This window comes from Geospiza fortis, unplaced genomic scaffold, assembly GCF_000277835.1.
Source record: "Geospiza fortis unplaced genomic scaffold, GeoFor_1.0 scaffold47, whole genome shotgun sequence".
Classification (NCBI taxonomy): Eukaryota; Metazoa; Chordata; class Aves; order Passeriformes; family Thraupidae; genus Geospiza; species Geospiza fortis.
In genome coordinates this window covers 89,989-113,036 of record NW_005054569.1, presented here as the reverse complement: position 1 = coordinate 113,036, position 23,048 = coordinate 89,989, and the positions used below count along the sequence as shown (strand labels likewise).

General features: G+C 47.6%; 1 protein-coding gene across 1 annotated transcript in view; it reads right to left on the bottom strand.

The window, feature by feature from the left end:
- The window catches only part of GPC3 (glypican 3), a gene marked incomplete at its 5' end in the record, with an annotated part of 133,846 nt that overhangs the window by 49,831 nt on the left and 60,967 nt on the right, over nucleotides 1-23,048 (bottom strand). Inside the window, 2 exons of the mRNA XM_005429706.2 lie at nucleotides 2,637-2,762; nucleotides 5,416-5,549. Coding sequence (XP_005429763.2) covers nucleotides 2,637-2,762; nucleotides 5,416-5,549 — 260 coding nt within the window. The remainder of the gene's footprint in view (nucleotides 1-2,636; nucleotides 2,763-5,415; nucleotides 5,550-23,048) is intronic.

Sequence of the window (23,048 nt, the reverse complement as noted above, 5' to 3'; positions counted from 1 at the left end):
CAGGAGCTTTCTAGTTTATATCCAGGAACCCAGGGATTGCTTATGCCCTGCTGTGCTGTCCCTCCAACAGAGACCAGGGCTGAAGTCACTCATGGGGACCAGGGCTTCTGAAGGTGAGGCTGCTCCTGTCTGTCTATAAAGGGTCTGATCCACCCAGTATTCCAGGTGGGGTGGCCTGAAGCAGAGCAAGACTATAACATCACCTGTCTCTGCCCTCCCTTTAATCCTGACCCCAAAGCCCTTGGTCAGCTCCTCATCCATCCCCAGGTGGAACCCCAGGCACTCCAGCTGGGCATAAACACCCCATCCTTGGCTCCCCTGCTTGTCCTTTCACAGAGCCTGTGCCCTTCCATGCCAACACTCCAGCCACAGGAACCACCCCACCATGTCTCCTCCATCCTTTTTCCTGGCAGCCACCACATATGCAGGACAAGCACCAGGACAGCACCCTGGAATTAACACTAGGTATTCAAACCACACCAAATTTCTTGCAAAAAGTGGCAAGATGGAGTCTGATCACCAACAGACACACACCAGCCCAGCAGAAGAAGAGAATTCCTCCAGTACATAACACACATTCTCAGAATAGCTCGAGTAAGAGCTGCTACACCATGAACAGATGCTTGGCTCCCTCTTGGGGAAAACACTGAAATAAAGGAACTGGCAGCTTGGGGTACTCCAGCACTGTTACCTCACATGCTCCTGATTTTCAGGAATCCTCCCAGACACTCTGAGAGAGATGCCAAGCTGGGAAATCAAAGCACACGAAGCAGCCAGTAGAGATCATTTTAACTACATTTTAACTGCATCTTTCTATTTGAAACATTCTGCAAGTGGGTCCTGGGAGAAGAGCACCCTTGACCATTATCTTAGCTCAGCTTTATTTAGCTGAGGTCTCCCTGCTCACAGCAAAAATCTCTAATATCTGTAAGGGAACTGTTTCTAATATTTCATAGGAGCTGGCAGAGATGGTGACATCTGTGCAACAGATCAGAGGGGGCAAGGAGAGGAGTGGAAAGGCACAGTAGAGGATTTATTCCTTAACTCAGCAGCCAAAGGCTAAAATCTTGGTGCCCCCTTCATACACACAGACTTTATCCTCTCCTTGCCTTGCTCCCTGCATGCCATGGCACCTACAGGATGTGCCATACTGTGCCCATGATGGTCCCCTGGTACTCTTAGCAGAAAGCTGAAGGCCATCTATCACCTGAAGTCATGCTGGATCTGCAAATAGCTCTAAACTTACATTTGCAGGAGGATTTGGACTCAACACCCTTCCACTGCCACCACCTCCCCCAGCTGTGACATCAGCAGGATCCAGACCACAGGATCCAGACCAAGGCCACTGGCTGTGACCCCAGGGAATTGTTGTAAGCCAAGACCTCACCCCAGCCCCCCCTCTCCAGAGCTGCAGTGTTTATAGCCCTGCTTTAGAAGCTTTAATTAACAATCAGTGAGATAATACTGAAATAATCTTTTTCTTTCTAATTGAATGTCTCAGGCATGGAAACCCAAGATTTTCCAGAAATAAGTACCAATAGAGGACACATTTCTCCTTGGGCAACCTAAGTACATTTTACTGAGCCTGTGATCTTAGATGTTGAGTAATTTTTTTTTTAATAGAGTTTGATGCTATTTTGGTCTATTCAGTGTTTCAGGTCAGTATTGCAAGTACAGGCTAATTACCACCTAAAGTTACTGATCAAGAAGTCATAATTAATAGCTCAACATTTCACCACTTCCTGATCTTATTTATATTTCTTCCCTTATGCAAACTACTTAAAGCAAAGGATGCTTTGCAAAGTAGGGTGATTAGAGGAGATTTATGTATAATTATAAAAAAACATTTCCAAGTTCTATTTCCACATTATTTAACATTCCCAAGGGGCATTTTTACAAGAAAAATCTCCATTTCTATTAACACTTCCTTCCTCTTTATGGTATGAATCCTGCATTGCCTGCCTCTGTTAACCTCAATTTCCACCAGTATATCCTCTGAAATGGTGAGTGGGGCAGGGCAAAGCAGCCACAGCACAAGCTGGACCTTGGTGGGAATGGCTCCATGCAGAGAGGACAGCCAGGACTCGGTCAGAGGGCAGCAGTGGCACCACCAGCGTTCAGTGGTCCTCACCTCCTCCAGCTGAGAGCCACAGCAAGGAGAAATCCAACAAGGGAGCCTTCCTTGGCCCTCCCTGGGTGGGGCAGGGGATGCCAACCACGCTGTCCTGCTATCGGGGCACCAAGCCTGGCTGGAGACATCCCCAGCCCCTGCAGTGCATGGGGACAATGCCCTTGCTGCTGCTCCAGAGCAGTGTGGGGCACTCTCCCATGGGAGCAGTGTCCAACTGCTGCTGCTCTCCTGCCTCTGCTCACCCTGACCAAATCCCACCATGGATGCAGAGTTTTCACTATGCAGAAATTTCAGTGGAGGGCAGCACACAACCACTTGTGTCTGTGCAGACCTCACACATCCCTGTGAGCTGCAGCACAGCTGGACCCTTGCTCTGCACAGAGACCCTGAGGGAGCAAGGCATGCCCTGTTCAGACTGCTCCTGTGCCTGGTTAACAAAAGATGAGCAGGATGGAGGAGAAGGAGGGCAAGGGAGGAGAAGGAGGGCAAGGGAGATGAGATTCACCTGTCCACGACTTCTTGTCCGTTCCAGCAAAGGGTGTCATTGTGAACAGCAGAGCTGTGGCTGCAGATGTACTCTGGCAAGCTGCTGTAAAAACTGCTGTGGGACTTCAGCTTTGCAATCAGCTCCCTGGAAGAAAGGGAGAGAAAAGGGTGCTCAGTTAAAAGAAGAAGAGAAGATGGGGTTGGTGCATTTTAACCAGTGAAGGTAGTCACACAAACACAACATTAAAGCAGCTAGGTGCAAACAAACCAAAAAGCATCAGTTGCTCTTTCTGTTTTTCCTTGATGTTATTCAGTCAAAGGCTGAGCCCACGTTTCCCAGGGCAAAACTGTTGGTGATGGGGAGGGATGTGGGGGCAGCAGAAGCTCAGCCCGACTTTGCACCAGGCAAAAGTCAGGCACAGTCTCTGCACTCTCACAGCACCTAAGGAAAGGTGCCACTGGCTCAGGCCATATATCCATGGGGTATCTGAGCAGCAAGGGCTCAAGCTTTAGTGTCCCCTCTGCTCTACAGAAGGCAACAGAGGCCCTTCAGGGCTTCCTCTGGCTGCCATTGGCCATCCAGCACTGCTGCCAGGGCAGGTGGCATTTCTGGTGGCAGACCAGAGCTGACATTCTCAGCACAGACCTGGACACATGGCTAGGACTGTGTTTCACGCTGCACCACCAAAAGAACATGATTTCAAGGGATGCACTGGGCTGGCCATGGGGTCACAGTCTGCATTCAAAGGGGCAGGTTACACCATCAAAATGGCTCTGCTGCAGGAAGGCAGGAGGAGCTGCAGGAGCAGTGCTTGCACCAACAGAGGGGATGTGAATCAGGCTACATCCCAAGCCTGTGCCCTCCCTTCCCAGCAACAAGGATCTCCAGCTGGTCACCTGCAGTGGTCCAGAGGGCAGAATACAGGCTGACCATGGGATCCTTGATGTTTCCAGAGAGGTGACAGAGGCTCTGGAGTGAGATGTGACATCCCCCCAGTCTAGATCTGATCCCTCAGGGACACTCAGCAGCTGTCACCAGGGAACAGTAGCAGATATAATTAGGCAAATAGCACCAAAATTAAGATAACATGAATAGCAGGGAATGGAGGCAGTAAGGTTTGGCCTCACAGTTGCCTTGTTTGGTGTCAGCACATTTACCCCTTTGGCAAGGGGGTTTTGCTCACCTCCTTGCTCCCTGGGAGGAATGATGAGGAATTAGCACCCGGAGCAGGGAGCACTCTGGGGCATCCCCCGGCTGCTGTACAGGGGGTTATCCCTGCCCTGCCAGCTCTGGGGAGCTGCCCTGCAGCCTAAGGCAGTTTGGTGTGCAGGGGGGGTCCAGCTCCCTCATCCCTCCTGGCTTTGGATGCCGCGGGGCTCCCTCTCCAGCCAGAGCCCGCGACAGCCAGCTGGGGGCAGGCGACACCAGCACAAGGAAGGCTGTGGGCTGTGCTCTGCGCTGCCTTTTCCCTGCCTCGGAGCCCGTTCCTGCCGTGGGGGGCTGGCACAGCCCGCAGGGACAGCCGGGCAGCAAGGGGGTCCCTGCCTCTGACCATGCACCGACCCGTCTGTCACTGCCCAGGCAAATGAACGGGTCTGTCTGATGAGCCAAAGCCCCTCCAAAGGGTGGGAATTCAGCCTACAGCCCCTGCACAATCCAAGGGATGCTTCAGGCAGTCACCTCCTGTGAGAACCACCTCCTACATCCATCTCCTGCACTAACAGCAGGGGGAGATCCAACCAACACCACCTGGAAAGCCAAAATGAGGTGAGACCTGGATCACACGTTATGGCAAACCCCAAGCAGAAGCCTCAGTGCCCATGGCACTCAGGTCCCCACATCCTAGGCACTGCCTTGTGCCACAAACCCCAGCAGAGCCGGGAGAGCAGGCAGAAGGAAACGTTCCTGGGGAGCAGAGGTCCCTGCAGGGCAGGGAGGAACCCCTCCATATCTGCAGCATGAACCCATGCAATTCATCTCAGCAGATTTCATGAGCCTTCAGAGTCTTCAAAGGACATCTCTGTCAGAGCCTGGGCTGTGTAACCTCGACGTGTTGAGACAAGGGAGGAATGCAAGCTCTGGTGCTGTATCTCATGGGAACAGGGTCAAGAATGTGGCCCTGTTAGTCTTCAGAGAGAAATCCACCCAACTTAGTCTACTGCCAGCTTCAAAAATTGCCCAGCTTGCTTGTTTCACTTCCACAGGGATTTTTCTTTTATTCAAGAGAGAAGTAAAGGCACTGCGTATCCCTGGGTGTGTTTTCAGATCCAGAGGGGAGATGCTGCTCCCTGACACATCACTGTGAGCCCACTTAATTACAGCTTTTACTTACATAGGGAAGGAAGCACAGGGTGCAGTGCCAGCAGTGGAGGCACCTGCTTCCTTTGAAAATATTCAGTAAAAGGCTGCTAACATCTCTGAACTACCATAAAACACTACACAAAAAGCATGAAATGCATTCCTCTTACCTACACATGCTGTAACACATTACAATTCAGGATGGAGTGACCATTTCTATCTATAACTACACCTGTGAGTATTTCAGATTCTATAGCAGCACCCAAGAAATCCAGACCAGGCATTTGGTGTATTAACCTGGGTGCACTAGGTGAGAAAACCCATGTGGACCCCTCATTGCACTTCAGAGCCTGCCACAGAGCAGCTCTGATGCTCAGAGCCAGATTTATGGGTAAGGGAAATAAGGAGCTTTTCCATCTGCTTCCACAGGGCCATTCCATCTGGTGGCTGCTCCTGCAGCCCATCCAGCAGGCACCACGCTCAGCCTGAGCATTCTCACCTCCTCCTGCTCGACAAGGTTTCTTCTTGCTCCACGTGAGTCACTCTCAGGACTTTCCTGTCAATGAAAAGGTCCTCAGGATAATGAGCTGATCGAGTCTGCCTCTGCTGAGCGTGGCCACACATCCTGCTGATCTGGAAACACAAACACAGCAGTGAGAGAAGTGCTGGGACTGCAGGCATCAGCTGAGATGCACACTGGCACCTGCACATGAGCTGATATTGTCCTGTCATCCCCATCTTGCTCATAGTTCAGCAAGCACCTGAAAGCAAAATTCTGTCCTAAGGTTACAACCTGGCTTTTGTATAAATACTCATCCCCTGGGAAGGAATGCAGGAAGCTTCAGGCAAAATACTGGGGCACTGAAGTGCCCCTGTGGCTATCAAAACCCTGAGCTGCAGGTGTGAGAGGCAAATCTTCCTGTGTCAAGTTAAACTTAGGCTGGCAGGAAGGGGCTTGAGATGTTCCCTGCTCCTTCCTGAACACCACAGCATCTCCAGACTCTGCTGCACTCTAGCTCTCTATTCAGACTTTTAGGAAACACCTCACTTCTGAAGGAAAATCCCTGGTTCTGCACCTTGAGGTAGCTCAGCATCTGCACAGACTGCACTGCAGGTGCCCAGGGATGACCATACACATCACTACTAATTAAAAAACCCAGAGCCTAAAATACAGCAAGCACTGGGGCCACAGCCCAGCCATGTTGTGGGAGGCCCTGATTAACAGGGCCCTGCTAATGGCACAAATTAGCTCATTAGCATACAGATTATTTGGGAACTGCCTGCAGCATCGAGGGAAGGAATCCAAAGCGCCTCGTTCAAGCTCCCTTGCATGGCCACTGTCCCGAGACTCACCCAGCAGTGGCCACTATGCAGTCCCTGCTGTGGGTGGGTTTGCCACCATTTCCTTCCCTGGGACACTGCCAAAGCACATCTGTCCCCCTGTGCCACCACTGCTACTGTCAAAGCTCCTTTTGATCCACCCTGTGCTGCTCTTGCAGGACTCATCCACGCTGGCCTGTGAAAGGAGCTTGGCTGATTGCTGGGACCATGAAAGCACCACAGCCAACACCACCCTCACTTCCTCTGAGCCTCATCCCAGCACCCACATCAGGCATGGACCACCCACCCACCCATGAAATGCCCATTCCTTGCAGCACCTCATTTATCGTCACACCACATCGAATCAAGGCAATGCCAGGGAGCTGCACACCAGAGGTTAAAAGCATGCCTGCCACCCAAAGCTACAAGCATCTGATGTGTAAAGAGAGGAGATTAATTCTGTTCTATTACATCCTACATTTGGGTGGGCAAATAAATTAGTAATGTCACCTCTTTCATTATCAAGAGCAGCAGAGTTTGTTTGCTCAGGCTGCCGTACAACAAAGAGTAAAACAGAAACCTCCTGGGAGCTGGGCTCTGCAGTTTCTGTTCTCATCATGGTGGGACGAGATGCTGCCACCAGTCCCTCAGCACCTGCAGTTTCCTCTGCCAAAGCAGTTGCTCCTGCAGCTGCCAGGGGAGCAGTTTCTGCAGCATCTTACCTGGATTTTCCTCTTGTGCCCTCCCTTGGCTGTGCCTCCTCTCTGCCTTGCCAAAAACCAAGTTTTGCACAAGAATGTAACCAGCCCTACTGCCCTCTCTAAATCACTTGGCAGGCTTCAAAAACAGAGGGAGGGAGGGATTCACAAAATGGATCACATTTTGGGCTATTTTCTTTGCCTTTTGGGATTTCTGTTAGCATTGATCTTTCTCATAACATTTACAGGTCCCCTGATGCAAGCAGACAGGAATAGGAGGAAATCACAGGACAGCAGGAGACCTGGAGAAGGGCATTTGGGATCTGAGACCCCCCCCACTGTGGAATGGGAGATGTCCCAAGCCCTCTCTATACTGGCTGGTGCCACTGTCCCTGCAAAGGGCAGAGCAGCAGGACAGTGCCAGGATGCTCAGGGGTCTCTGTGGGCTTTTCCTCGGCCCAAGTCAGAGATGAGACCTGCCATGAGACCTCCTCCAGGGAAACACAAGATACACAAAAGCTCCAGGACAGGGGGTACAGAGGAAGCAGTGCCACAAAGCAGCATCACTGCACCCAGGCTCTGAATGGACATATAAAGTGGAGAAGTGGGAAAAGGTTGGACACTTGAAGCTGCTGTTGTGATGACTCCCTTTGATTCTTCCCAGCTTGTGAAAATCCCCCCAAATCCCTTTCCAAAGCCCAGTTTTCAGCTGGCAAAACCTATCCAACCCTGAGAGAAGAGCAAGTCCAGGATCAAGGTTTTTCCCAAGGACGCAGAGGCACTGAATGGGAGGGGAGGGTCGGAGTGACAGCGTGAACAATGGCAGCACCCGAGAGCCTGCTTCAAACAGCAAGGGGACCCAGCAAGGTGGGGATGCTTCATCTGCCACCCAGCACTGGAGGGAGCTCAGCCCCTCTGCTCCCAAGTCCTGCTCAGGAGCTGCAGCTCAGCTGCATCCTCACAGCCCCACACTGCACCTGGGTACCAAGGCTCCAAGATTCATTGAATAAGGCTGGAAAAGAATTCTACAATCATCCAGTTCAGTGGTTGATCATCAAGCCAAATCACTGATCACCCAGTCCAGCCATCCCTCCTGTGTGGGATGAAACCACAAACAGGATTGTGTTAGTTGTGACATAGGACAGCAGATGAAATCTTTGCAGACAGAAGGATGCACTGCTTAAACTTTCCACCAAATTTTTACTTATTTATTTATTCAAGCACTAACTAACCTTCTCAGGAAAAAAGCCCAACCTTGCAGCCCATCTTGTGAAGTCACAGTGAAGTAGCTGTCACCCTTTAGTCAAACAAGTAACCGGCTGAGACTTGAACTTTAAAATAAAGTGAGTGAAAGTAGAAGTAACAGACTGCCTGCTCATTTGCAGGGGCAGCATCGTGTGTACTTTTTGGGGGAGGGAAGGATTTCACAAACCATCTGCCAAAGTCTGCTGGGCCACAAGCAGTCCTAGGACAACAGCTCAGAAATCCTGTTTCAATCTTTCCCTCGTTTTGTGTCCACACTGCAGGCTCAGGAACACATGAACACAGCTTCCCAGTCTCTTCCTAACCATTGCCATTTTGAAGCAGGCTCCAAAAAGAAAAGAAAAATGCCACTATAGGGCAGTCAGAGAAGGGATAGATACAAGCTCAGACCTTGAGGAGAAACAAGTGTGATGATTCAGCTCTCCAGGGATTGCTTGCTCTGGCAGGAGCAAGGACAGACAGCTCCCCGGCACTGTGGTGTGTCTGCAAGAGGGAGAGCAAAAGGAAGGGAGCATCTCTAATCCAGTTGCCAACTTTGTATCAAGCAACAGAGTTTAACAAGCGGTTTCCTTCCAACACAACGATATAAACGTGAAATTCAAAGCAAAATGACAGAATAGAACCTCTGGCTCTTCTCCTCCCCACCAGGGGGATGGTAAATATACACCAGCCCTTATCTAAAGGATAGTCAGCGCAAGAGCTCTGCCTTAATGCAGAATAGGCTGAAGTTTGACACATTAAGACACAAAAAAATGACTAAGTAAATGCCAGAGTGTTTTTTAGGCAACAGGAGTTGGACTTTATCTGCCAAGGACACCAGGCAAGAAAAACCTTCCCAAAGCCCTGAGCTTTTACAAACCCCCCAAGCCACCGGCACTGCAACAGCCCAAGCAAAACTACCCTGCCCCAGCTCATTAACAAACTCACTAATTACCCGATTTAATTAGCCTCCTCCATGAGGAGTGTGACCCAGGCCACGAGGGGAACACTTTGCCTTCTGAGGAAACCACAACCCGTGCTCCAGTTCTTTACTGCAGCCCCAGGAGGTACCAGAGCCGGGCTGGGCAGGGGCCCAGGGACAGCAGCTGCTCCCAACACCCCGGGGGCTGCAGCTGTGATGGCTCAGCTTTTGGGGGAACACTGAGCTGAGAGGAGCACAGGGACAAGGCTAATGGAGCAGCACCAGCGGCCCACTGTAAGGCTTCCCCATTAATTTAAGATAAGAGGTGCCTGAGGACTGCAGGGACCAGATTTGCTACAGCTGAGCTGATGCATGGGTGTAAAGCACAGCACTGATCCCCGTGGATACCTGCCAGCCCAGGAAACTGGGATTACTGGGGTTAATTATCAAAGAAAGAGTGACCACAGCAGCAGGTTGTGTGCAAAGCATCACAGCCCCCGTGCAGCTGATGGAGGGCAGCTCCAGCCTGGCTATGGCAGGATGGCATCCCTGACACCACTGAGGCTCCTGATGAACCTGCTCTGCTGTTGGAACCCAGGACATTCCTCTGACTGCCCTGGAGGATTCAAGACCCTGGCAGGGGGCTCAGAGACCTTGGCACGGAGTCAAAGACACCTGTGCCTTGGATTTTAATCCATGGAAACAATTACCAACTTTGTGTGAAGAGTTACAAGCCACAAGGGTTTGAATAGCATGATAGTGAATTTACCACCGGGGGGAAAAGTAGAATTTTGGGGTTTTTAGAATGGGGATTCAAGAGGTAAGATGGAGGAATCTGGGCATGTTCTGTCTTTCTCCTTCTCCTTCTTGTCCTCCATCTTCTGCTGTGATGGTGGCACTTCTGGATTGGTTTAGAGTAGAGACAGACTGTCTAACATAGGTGATAGGTATTGGAAAATTATTGTAAATAAAGTACAAGTAGTTTTTAGTATAAGAAGATAACACCACCCCAAGGGCTGGGACTGTGCCACAACCCGACCGGCTGGACAGATCTCAGCAGGTCAGAAAGACAATCTATTAGATAAGAGAAAATAAACAACCTTGAAAACCAGAGCCAAGGAATCCCATCTTCTTCTTCAAGTGCGGGGCTGGGAAAAAAGACTTTTTAATACCTCAGGAGCCATTCCAACAACTCAGAACCCAAGACTCTGCTGCCAAGGCACAAGGCAGCGTGGCCACATGGGGCAAAAACATCTTATCTTGCACATCAGCAAGGAAATCCAGGGGTGAAAGGATTGGAAAGCAGCACACTGGGATCCTCAGTGCCAATCTGAGCTTTGCTTTTAAGAGTAAGAACATTTTAAAGGTAATTTTTTAGATGATTTAGAAGAGGAAAAAAAAAAGACAAAAAAAAGTAGCTAATCAGCTTCTCCTTGGAGAAGAAGGGATTGCATTAGACACTGCTGGATACCTGCTGCTGCCACTTCTCATTCAGCCCAGGAGCTCCACTCTGCTCCAAAGGAGAGTTGGCTGTATTTGACCTTTGCTTAAACTTTACATGGAGTTTCCATTTGTCTTTTCTATGAATTCTTCTGCTTATAGATTCATTCTCCAGGAAGACACAGTATTTTTTCCCCTCAAGGGGATGGCCTCATTTCTGAAGATTTCCTCCCACAATCTCTTTTGCTCTCTGGAGTTCACATAAGTCATTTTGTACTTATTCGTGGGTTTCCTTTGGGAGAAGCCACACATCAAACTGAAAAGAGATTAACTATTATAATTGATTTGAATACAGCTTCTGAAAGAGTGATTTGCTACAGAATGCACAGAACATCAAGAGACCACAGACATGCTGTCTTTGGAGAAACAAACTAATGCCCACTAAACCCTGAGCATCCTTCAGTGATGGAGCCCAGTTTGATGACCAGCGAGGCTGAAAGCCTCAGTAAGGCAGCAGCTTGAATTGGTGCCTCTTCCCCAATTCCTTTTAACAACCTGCTCCACTACACATCACAAGTCTTATTAGCATTATAAAGATCGCATTTGTGCCCCGTTTATCTTCAAAGTCACCATAAAAGTGAACCTGAAGTCTATTACTCAAGTGCTGCTACAGAATTCCGCTTAATTAAATTCTAAAGGGCTTAAACCAAAAATATACATTGCGATGATGTGGGATAGAACATAAACTTTTTAATAGTAGTAACCAAGCACATTTACCATTTCTACAGGTGTAATAAAAATGCTAATATATGTTAATGTTTAGTCTGTGGTTAATGTTTTGTCTTGTTAATTTCCCCAGGGCTTTTATTACTGATTTAAATCTGCCACACTGCCCCAGTGATTGCATCGCCTTCCACAAACGGCGCCGCGCTCTCAAACCAACGCTGATTAACAGGAGTGCAGAAACATTTGGCTAGGACAAACACTCTTATTATATGCTTCTAATCATTAGATACATTTTGTCAGGAATATGGGAAGGAGACAATTCCCAGCTCCCCCACTCTTCTCACAGCAGAAAAATGTGATTATGGGCATAAAAATGAATTTACAAGCCTTTATCTTAGGAAGCACATCATTATTAACTAAGTAATGATTGTTCTTCTGGTTCCAGGCACTCGAGCAGAAAGAACAAACTGAGTATGGTAACACAGATGTCTTCAATGAACACTCCAACAAAATCCCTCATTAATGGAGTACTAAATGTTATTAATCAGCTCTATAGTATTACGATCTCCATTATTCAGACTGCAGGGATTACATAAGAGACAGCATCCTAACTCACTCATGCAGAGACAGGAATCAGAGGAAGTGACCTACTCTCCATGCCGAGGAGAATGTTTAATAATGCATCACCCTTAAATAATGCAACACTATAATGTGTAAAATGCACACAAACACTAATGCTTAAAATAACAGAGTGCCTGTCACACCAGTGCCCGCGGTGACGCCCAACACATGCTGCAGACACGGGCTACAAACACCCAGGGACCCCTGCGGCCACCAGACCAGGTTGTGCTGAAGGCCATCACCACCTGGCTTGAAGACCAGCTCCTTCAAGCTGCTACAGAGCCACAGAGGCATTTTTCAAAGTGAATATAAATTAGTTTTTCCTAGAATGGTTTGGGTTGGAAGGGACCTTAAAGATCCTCTAGTTCTAAATCCTGACTGCCATGCTTCATATAGAGGATCACAAAATACTTTGCAGAAGGTCATTGTCACAGCAGAAACACAGGGCCCTAGAGGACTGGTGGGACTGGTTCTCAGGGCAAGGAGCAGGATGGGCTCCACACACAGCCACCTGTGTTGATGTGACAGAGGTGACAGAGCAGCTGGCAGGTCTGACACACAGCATGGTTACACCATCACTCTGCCCCAGAGACTGCACAAGGGTGAGGGTGCACCAGCTCAGCAGAGCAGTGGGGAGCACAAGAGACTTTTTATGGATTTCAATCCTTGGTGCCAACTGCTGAAGCTGCAGGGTTTCCACCTGCACATCCCTGTGCTGTGTCAGGGTTCACATGCCTTAAATTGGAAAGAGACAACCCTGCAGCTCCAATCACTGCTCCTGGTGGGACACACCACCCTGTCCCCAGCGGGATGTGATGGCCAATGCACCACACAAGTGCTGCAGCACACAAGGCAGCTCCACAGTGTCCCACCACGTCCCAACCCTTGCACTGACCCACCTTCTCCCAGCACAGGATGCCCTTTCTCTCAAAGGAACCGTGACCTCAGCTTGAGTCGAGCCCTTTCAAACCTACATAAACTAATGCAAACAAGATGTTTCTTCTCTCTGGCGTCCCCAGCATGGAGTGTTTAATCCACCAAAGAAAGCAGCTTTGTGTTTCAGCAAAAGCCTGTTTATTGTTATTTATAGGTAGAGAGGAAGTCGGACTAAATGATCACAGTTGTTCCTTCTGTCTTTATAATCCATGACATATAATTAAGGCACAACTTCTCAAGTCAGCCTTTCTCTGCAGCATTTTGTTAATTCCATATTTGACACAGAATTTGGTATTTCAGTTTGGATGGTTGGACCTCAGCAGCAAACCACAGGGCATACAGCTGTAGCCCCAGCCAGGGCTCAGACCCAACCCAGCCAACCAACTGGGAGAATCAAGAAAAAAGCATTTGCTTAATTTTTGGCACACACTTAAGCAGTTTTCCTATGTGCAGACATTTCCTGGAACAGGGCCCTGCAGCATTATGGTTTTAACTTAGATTTGCGCAATCTGATATTTCTTAGACAACCAAACTAAGATTTTATTCTTGGAAGGAGAAGCCAGCCTTGCCTGGAAGGTTATAGCAGAGCAAAAGGGAAGATGAAGCAAAATCCAGAGATACCCAGAACACATTAGACTCACTAAAGCCAGGTTCAGGAGCAGAAGGTGGCAGTACCCAGAGTCCATGTCCTGGTGGAACCCCACATCCCCAAGGAGCTCCATGGCTGAGGAGGCAGCACAGCAGAGGGGGACACGGCTGCTCCTGACCCAAGCTGCTGCTCTGCCCCTGGGACTGATTCCCCAAGGAAGCTGAAGATGCTCCAAATTCAAACAGCTGATTTCAACATTAGCACTGACTCATCTAACCTGACAGAAAATTAGGACTCAAGGCAGCAGAGCCCACTTCTGCCAAGGATGCCAAATACAGTTTAATTATACAATTGCACTCTCTGCATGCTCTAACACACAACTGCTGCTATGGGTCCCTAGAAGACCCTCCTATTGCAGGCAATTAAATCTACCCCATCACAACAGGCTGGGAAACAAGGAATGGGCTTGAGGGATCACCAGTTTTTACCAAGATCTTAAAAAAACCCTCACTGGGCAAAGCCAGGCAGCAGGAGAGCTCCAGGCAATCACCACGTGCTTGTTATTTTCCTTCCATGGGTTAATCGGTTTCCTTGGGAGATTTCTGTGGGTTTTAATGTTGCACCGTGTTTGTGCCTACGGCACTACAGAAAGGAACAATCCCAGAGAAATAAATTCCTAGCAGCCTAATTTAGAGAGGAAAAACAGATACCTGCCATCAGTCTGGAACACAAGCCAGAGTCAGAGCCTGTAACAGGGTATTTAACAGCAGCCATGTCAGCTGGGTTGCAAATGTGGTCAATACCTACCAGCCTCTCTTCCCCCCTGCAGCCATGAGCCCAGATTCAATTATTCTTTGAGAAATACTTTGTTAAATAATTAAAAAGTTACTGCATTACTTTTCCCTTTTTTTTCCCCCTTAAACCAGACCGATTCAATTTTGGCAGTATAAAGCCATTATAATGTGTCAGCTAGCAATTAGCTACTGTACACTGTTTATTCTTTAATATAATCTTTGAGTAGAAGGGCAATATTCTCAGAAACGCAGCATTAACTTGTTCCTGAATGACTTTAATATGGCTCTTTTCAAATTACCGCTCATAAAATCTCAGGGAAGAAAAATTTACAGATGATATCCCATCTCCTTAATTAGTTCTCTCTCTCTTTCAGCAATCCAATAGCAAGTGTAATATTTATTTAAAATAGAGCACACGGGGCTTACCACTAAATCTGCTGTAACTGGTGATATCAAAACAAGCAGGTAAAAGGCAATGCCTGTTTTGCAGCCTGCACAGACCACGCTCACAGGTACACACAGCTTTTCAGATTTATATTTCAATAAACACTCATACTGAAACCATCCCAAAGGTTTTTTACACCTCCAAGTATTTTTTGCTATACAATGCCCTTCTCCCTTCCTATGGTGAATGGAAACCCTTCCTACCCCAAAGGGTTTGGCACTCCCCATTCCTCCCCACTCACCATCCCTTACTAACATCACCCTACTTATTTTAACCTTCAGACAAAAATAATCTGCCCAGCAGCAACTTTTTTCTCCCTCCATCCACCTTTCTCTTTCCAAACACCAGTCTCTGCTAAGACAACAAGGCTGGAGCCAACAAAACTCTCAAAATAATTTCAACAGTGAAGTTACTGAATCTCTTCAGTAGAAAAATTATAAGCATTTGTTTTCTAGCAAAGCTCAGAACAACCTCACACGTTATGCAGCTCCTGGCAAGGGGGCACGAGGCTTTCCCCATGGCCATGCCATGGACCTCCCCAGTGAAAGTCTGAAAGAGAAACATAATAATTATCATTAAGGGAAAATGGTAAAAATAGTTCCATGCAGCAGAGATTAGCTGCTGGTAAAAATAATCCACTCAAAGCCAACAAAAGGCTTGGGAGGGCCCTGTGTTCTTTTTTCTTTTTTTTAACAACTTCTGTTGATTTTTTCTTAGTTTTGAAGCTACCAGATCCATAGCAATTTTTTCTCCCTGACAGTCAGGCCTAACCTAATCCAATTACAGGTCAGCACCAAGATAATATACCCAAAACATGGCAAACAAGGTAAAAAGGCTCCCATTAGATTTTTGCTCGATAAAGGAATTAAGTTTTTTCCCAAAGACAAATAAGGCTTATTGAAAATGTAAATCATTCTTTTCTATAAAGATATAAATATCTGCAGGGCTTTTTTGAGACTTTATTGGAAGACATCTTGTTTTTACATGTACTGTGGTTAGAACAATTGAATTACAGAATGACTTACAACATTAGATTAGTTTCTGCCTGATTGAGAATATCTTTATAATGGAAATCGGTGTGCACTTTTAACCTTGTTACAATGCTGTATGTCTGATTAATGTATTAAAGGGACTCATTCAACAATAGCCTTTTGCAGACAGAAATTAAATTAATCCTACTTTATCACAACACCTTTATTAACAGCATCAAACAGAGGACTAGTATTAGATTATGAGAAGTGAATTCCAACACACTGATATACAACAATTCCAAAATTAGGTAGGAGAATCATTAGATGGGAAAAAAAATTGACTAAACACTTGTAATGCATTTTTGTTTATCGTCATTACTTTCCCCACTCACCTTGCAAGTTGCAAGCTGGGAATTTCCCCAGCTCATGGAAAAGATAAACATTTTGCACCAAAATCTAAAGGCAGGGAGTTATTACATTTCCTTCTGGCTCCAAACAATGGGAATTGCATGAAGCAAGGCTCAGAGATGACCTTCCTGGATGTTTTTTACTGGGCAAACCCTTTTGGGTCCATCTGCACTGAGCTCATGGTGACATTTTGCTCATCAGAGCCACCCCAGCATCCCCTCCCTCTGCCCCACTGCCCTCAAGTGCCCTCTGCTCCGTGGCTTTTGGGCCATCCCTCAGGGAGCAGACAGAGGATGGATGACTGAGGTATCAGCACAGGCAGTTGGGTATCTCCAGAAATACCTGCACTCTGCTCTCTGGAGAGCAGCAGCACAAGGTTTATTTTACAGTGATACAGATCAATATGTGCAATCCAGGAGTTAATAAGCTTCAGAAAGACGTAACTTAGAGCACATCAGTCACCCCCAAGTTTTCCTCAGTAACCACCCAGCTCTCCAGCTGGTTCTCTCCAGGTCACTGGCTCAGAGCATCATCTCAACCTTTGTCAGTAGCATGGAAAAGAATTGGGTGTGAAAATTGATTAGGTTACAAAGATACACCTGCATAAAGAATTGCAAAATTTGCCAACAGCTGCCTTGCTTTTTATTTTCTTTTTATTTTTAAACAGAAATAACTCTGCCCAAGTAGCTGTAGGCTAACAGCACAGCTTTCTGCAGCCAGCCTGCTCTTGCTTCAACAAATCTTTGGAAAAATAATGCAGTTAGCAGCAAACTTCACCTACTGAAAGCAGGCTCCGTGCCCTCGGGGGCTCATTAGAAGGGTGACACAACAGGTAGGGATGGAAAGGCCACCAGTTCCTTTTGCAGTGGCCTGATAGGGCAGTGAGGACCCAGCAATGAGGGGTGCACTGCTGCAGCAGATGGATGAAAAATCTGCCGCAATTGTTTGTTGAATTTTTTTTCCCCAGCAAAACGTATTTAGCATCATTCATGCCTGGTACCTCAAAGCCACTTTACAACAAGATGCAAAAATGATATAATTCACAGCACCACACACAGGCAGAGAATTCAAAATGAACCAAACCACTCATTGCAACCCAGCCCCTCATCCTCTGCAGCGCAAAACAAAACACCGCTGCTCCGCCCGGGCAGCTCTGGGCTCCACTCCTGCTTTGCAGAGGGTCCCTTTTAACTTTCTGGTTTGTTCTTGCTCATTCATCAGCATTGCTAACGGGAGAGATAGCTCTGGTTTGAAGGCAGCAGCACTCAAGGGGGTTACTGTCACTGGGAGTAAACTCTGCGCTGTTCACATGAAGGATGCCCGGTGGATGACCCCGGGCGGAGGCCTGAGCGCAAACGGCAGCCACGGATAATGAGGCCAAAAGAGGGTTTAGCGCAAAAAGCACAGCGAGATGGATATTGGTGAGCACAACTCTGGGCTGGCAAAGCTGCGGGTCTAAGCAAGGAGAGAAATCGTCAGGAAAGGAAATGGGCCAGAATGTATTTTGCTAATAAAGCATCTGCGTTAATAGGGGTTGCAGGAGGCTGCAGCAAGCAGGGAGCCATGTCTGCAGGGCTGATGCTCAGGGGTTTGATCTCTCTGGTAAAAGAAAGATGTGTGGGCAGTTTTAGCAGAGAATTCCACAGGCAGCTCCACCATTCCACAGTAAGTGTCCAGGGAAACGCACATCTGGAGGGACTGAGTTAAGTAAGGATAGAGGCAGGTCATGCCATGGGTATCACTCCCCTGCAGGCCCCTCAGAATCAGCCCACACTAACAGTCTCCTGTTTCTGTCATGCACCAGCTTGCAGCATCCTTCAGGTAAACCAAATCTAAATCTCAGCAAGGACCCAGAGCACGAGGCTGGTTTAACTCTGAAGGAAGTTCAGGTGCAAAGCTCATTTCCAAACACAGCCCCAGTGAAAGGGCTGTGCCCCAACCATCCCCATTCAGAGGGGCAGCTCCTCCCTAGCCAGCACCTCTCCCACAGTTTCTGATGCAGATGAAGCCTCAAGTCACACGGAAGGAAATTTCTGATGCTGTGATCTTTGGTTCAGAATGAAACTCGTTTTTTTTCCTGCTTAAATCCAGTCTATTTCAAGACCTCTCATTATGTCCTTGACCATGACAATTTATTAAAAAATCAGGCAGCCTGAAATTTCAAAGCTTGAAGGCACTCCATATATCCCCTCCCTCATGACCAGCAGTTCCCTCCTCTCCTACATCCCAAAGCATCCCAGGTCCAGCTTCCAACCCAGCTGTGATGGGAGCCAGGAAAAAGAAAAGAGATGAGGAAAGAAAGAAGCGGTTCTGTGCACTGTAGAAAGCTGCAGAACATTGCAAAGCTGTGTACCCTCATTTCCAGCTGTCAAGACTGTATCCTGCCCCAGTAACTCTGGGAGCTCTTTGTACTGATGCCAGGGCATCTCAGAACCAAATACCTTTTTAAACACTCAGGAGCCAGTTGCAAAACAACGAATTAGCTCCTCCACTAAAACAAGGAAGACGCCAAGGCACAGTGCATGCAGACAGCTACACAGAACCAGTAATTAATCTGCATGAGGTCTTTAGGCTTGTTCTGACTTCAGCTTGGAAAAGATGCAAGACGCCCCATCACACACAAACCTGTGTGCATCTCACTTGCAATGCAGCCAACGTGATCTGAAGGGAGACCAAGCCATGCTCAGTGGGTGCTCTGTGATATTCCCACCCATAAAATGCAGCAGCCTTAAAAAGCTCTTTTTGAGCTGCAGAGTAGTGGGGATGAAGTTGCCACCAGCGAAGTGATCTGTCTCAAGACTAAAGTCAACAAACAGATTCCTGTGGTCTTCAGTGCAAAGTTGGGATGGACATCAAACACGCTGCCAAAGGATGCTCCACGTGCCATGTGTGCGTGCAGGGAGGAAGGGGCACTGTCAGCAGCTGCCTTCTACTTTTTATTTGAAAAAAACCCTCACTGCAAATTCCCTTGAAATGTCACATCTCAGAGGCCAGTTAAAAGGACAAAAGGAGAACAAAAAAAGAGTATAATATAACAATTTCCAAATAGAAGCAAAATCAAAAGCTATTTTTAAATTAAACCTCTGCTGACAGGTTTGAGCATCACTGGCCACTGCTTCCACCCAGCAGCTCTGCAGAGCCCCACACACTCAGTCTGCTTCACCCAGACCCAGCTCAGTGACAAAGTGACTCAAAGCCTTGCCATGCCACCAGAGCAAACAGGAGGGCACACCAGTGTGCCACTCTGTCCACACTGGAAAAGGACAACCCTGACCAAAGACTACCTGCATCCTCACAGGCCAAAGTGCTACCCTGCATCCTCACAGGCAAAATTCCTGCTAGCAGTGAATTAATTCATTAATTGTGACACCAATGGTCTCCCTCCCCAGGCCAGGCAAGAGGAAAAGCTTTCACTAGGCTGAGAATAACCTCTGAGTCTCACTCCTCTAGAGAGGCAAGTGATGGTCAAGAGCCTTCATGCCAAAGTCCCTTCCAAGAATGAGATGGAGGCCCCTAATTTGCTACTGCATATTTGAATACTAAAGCAGAGATTTAAGTCCTGCAGCAGTGTGCCAGAATAGCTGGATCAACATTGTTGATACTGGGTTACAAAAGTGCAGGCATTAATAACTTTTGCCCTTACTCTCTGAGCACCAACCAGCCAAGCCACCAACCTGGAGCTTTCTAGCTCAAAATCAACACGTTGAAATTCAGTGCTTTGCCATATGCTACCCCAAGTGTCAGAAAATCTTTACTACCTGAAACCTCTTCAGACAACTAATCATAGTACTCCCAAGGTGTTTTCACAGGAATGGGAATGCTGCTGATACTGCCCTCAAAATAAGCTTTATTATCATCCTGCAGGGGGAACAGATGCTTGCTTTAACACGCTTATCAGGCATCTCACACTGCCTATCACAAAATTGATAACAAAATACACAATTCACACACCTGACTAAAGTCAACAAACAGATTCCTGTGGTCTTCAGTGCAAAGTTGGGATGGACATCAAACACGCTGCCAAAGGATGCTCCACGTGCCATGTGTGCGTGCAGGGAGGAAGGGGCACTGTCAGCAGCTGCCTTCTACTTTTTATTTGAAAAAAACCCTCACTGCAAATTCCCTTGAAATGTCACATCTCAGAGGCCAGTTAAAAGGACAAAAGGAGAACAAAAAAAGAGTATAATATAACAATTTCCAAATAGAAGCAAAATCAAAAGCTATTTTTAAATTAAACCTCTGCTGACAGGTTTGAGCATCACTGGCCACTGCTTCCACCCAGCAGCTCTGCAGAGCCCCACACACTCAGTCTGCTTCACCCAGACCCAGCTCAGTGACAAAGTGACTCAAAGCCTTGCCATGCCACCAGAGCAAACAGGAGGGCACACCAGTGTGCCACTCTGTCCACACTGGAAAAGGACAACCCTGATCAAAGACTACCTGCATCCTCACAGGCCAAAGTGCTACCCTGCATCCTCACAGGCAAAATTCCTGCTAGCAGTGAATTAATTCATTAATTGTGACACCAATGGTCTCCCTCCCCAGGCCAGGCAAGAGGAAAAGCTTTCACTAGGCTGAGAATAACCTCTGAGTCTCACTCCTCTAGAGAGGCAAGTGATGGTCAAGAGCCTTCATGCCAAAGTCCCTTCCAAGAATGAGATGGAGGCCCCTAATTTGCTACTGCATATTTGAATACTAAAGCAGAGATTTAAGTCCTGCAGCAGTGTGCCAGAATAGCTGGATCAACATTGTTGATACTGGGTTACAAAAGTGCAGGCATTAATAACTTTTGCCCTTATTCTCTGAGCACCAACCAGCCAAGCCACCAACCTGGAGCTTTCTAGCTCAAAATCAACACCTTGAAATTCAGTGCTTGGCCATATGCTACCCCAAGTGTCAGAAAATCTTTACTACCTGAAACCTCTTCAGACAACTAATCATAGTACTCCCAAGGTGTTTTCACAGGAATGGGAATGCTGCTGATACTGCCCTCAAAATAAGCTTTATTATCATCCTGCAGGGGGAACAGATGCTTGCTTTAACACGCTTATCAGGCATCTCACACTGCCTATCACAAAATTGATAACAAAATACACAATTCACACACCTTGGGATAGTTCTGAGGGGGTCTGAGATCACTGAAAACCAAAATTTCTCCTGTATTTCCAGCTTTAAGTGAAAAATGGAGCTAGCTACCAGAGAGTATTAGAGAATAGCCTGAGGATTAAACTTTGCCAATAAAGAACTTGAAAATACAGAGGCTGTACATCCAGCTGACTCTCCCCGGAGAGATGCCAACAAAAAGCAACCCACATTAAAAGTACAAAGAAACCGATCTCGGCGTCTCAGAGGGAAGGACTTCGCAAACAGTGCTGTAATTTCAAAGCTTTCCCCACAACGCTCTTGCCAGCTCTAGTACAGACAGAAAAATCCATTAGCAGATGGGAAAACTCACCAGAGCTCCCTACTAGAGCAACCTGCTGAGCAAAGCAGCTTCCAGCAAGTCACCAGGTGAGATGGGCCCAAAAGCAGCTCCTGGGCAGTATTTGGGGAAACCAGCCTGGCATCACTGTGCTGACAAATGTACTAAATCTGTGTACGGCAATGGGTGAGATTTTCATTCTTGGTTGCCAAAAGTCCCTTTATTTACATATTCTTGATTTTCAGCCCTGTGTATCTGCTGGAACTGCTGTTTTGAGCACACATTGCAGCAATGTTTCTGTGGTGCTACAATCAACCAAAGCCTCATTATCTTTACAACATACTCATGAACTCCTGCCAGGATCCCCTAAAAATCTAGGGAAGCAAGGGACCAGTTTTCCTGCCTCTGAGGCTTCCCAAGGCCATCAGAGCTGGGTTCACACCAAGCACTCCCCTAAGCCGGGTGAGATGAGCACTTCAGCTTTGGGATAACATCAAACCCAGCCTGCACAATGGCATCACCTCCACAGCAGCCCAGCCACATAACCCAGCTAACCCAGACCTAAACAGTCTTTTAAAGGTGTTTGCAGGAAAGTAAAGCAGCAGGGATCTGCTCACAGGACAAGCACACTGGGAATTGCATGCTGTTCCCATACAGCACTGGCACCTTTCTGCTTCCCTCCTTCTGATGAGTGCAAGTGGTTGAACAAAGCTCTGGTTAATTTTGCAATTTATTAGGATTTTTTAGAAACTCAGTTATCAGTTCTGAATGGAAAAAAAAAAGACTTTGATGAGCTCCCTGCTCTTCCCTTTCTAGGCAATGCTCTGCAGGTGGAGCTGCACAAACAACTGCAAGGGGAGCAGCAGGGGCTGAGCAGCTGGGGTGCACCAAAAATGGGGCAGGCAGCAGGGGGAGGGAGGGGATTCTGTACCTCCACTCTAGTGAGACCCACCTGGAGCATCTCCTCCAGCTCCAAGGCCCCCCAAGATAAGAAGGACATGGATCTGTTGGAGTGAGGATGACAAAGCTGACTGGAGCATCTCTGCTATGGGGACAGGCTGAGAGAGTCAGGGCTGTTCAGCCTGGAGAGGAGAAAGCTGCCAGGAGACCTCACTGCACCTTCCAGGGCCTGATGGAGCTCCAGGAGAGCTGGAGTGGGACTTACTGCAAGGGCATGGAGGGACAGGACAAGCAGGAAGCAGAACTGACAGAGGTTCAGATTGGATATTAGGAAGAAGTTCTTGACTGTGAGGGAGGTGAGGCACAGGCACAGAGAAGCTGTGGTTGCCTCATCCCTGGCAATGCTCAAGGCCAGGGTGGATGGGGCTTGGAGCAGCCTGGGACAGTGGAAGGTGTCCCTGCCCATGGCAGGGGGGCAGGACCAGATGATCTTCAAGGTCCCTTCCAACCTAAACCATGCCATCATTCTAACCTCAGAGGAGATCAACTTTTACCTATGTAAGACCCCCTGACTGTCTCCCTTGTAATTCCATAACAGAGAAAGCATTAACTTTTGGAGGTGCTGGGTTGAATATTTTATTTCATTAAGCTTATTTGTACTGCATCTCTCCCAGTTATCTTGGTTTGTGGTAAAAAGC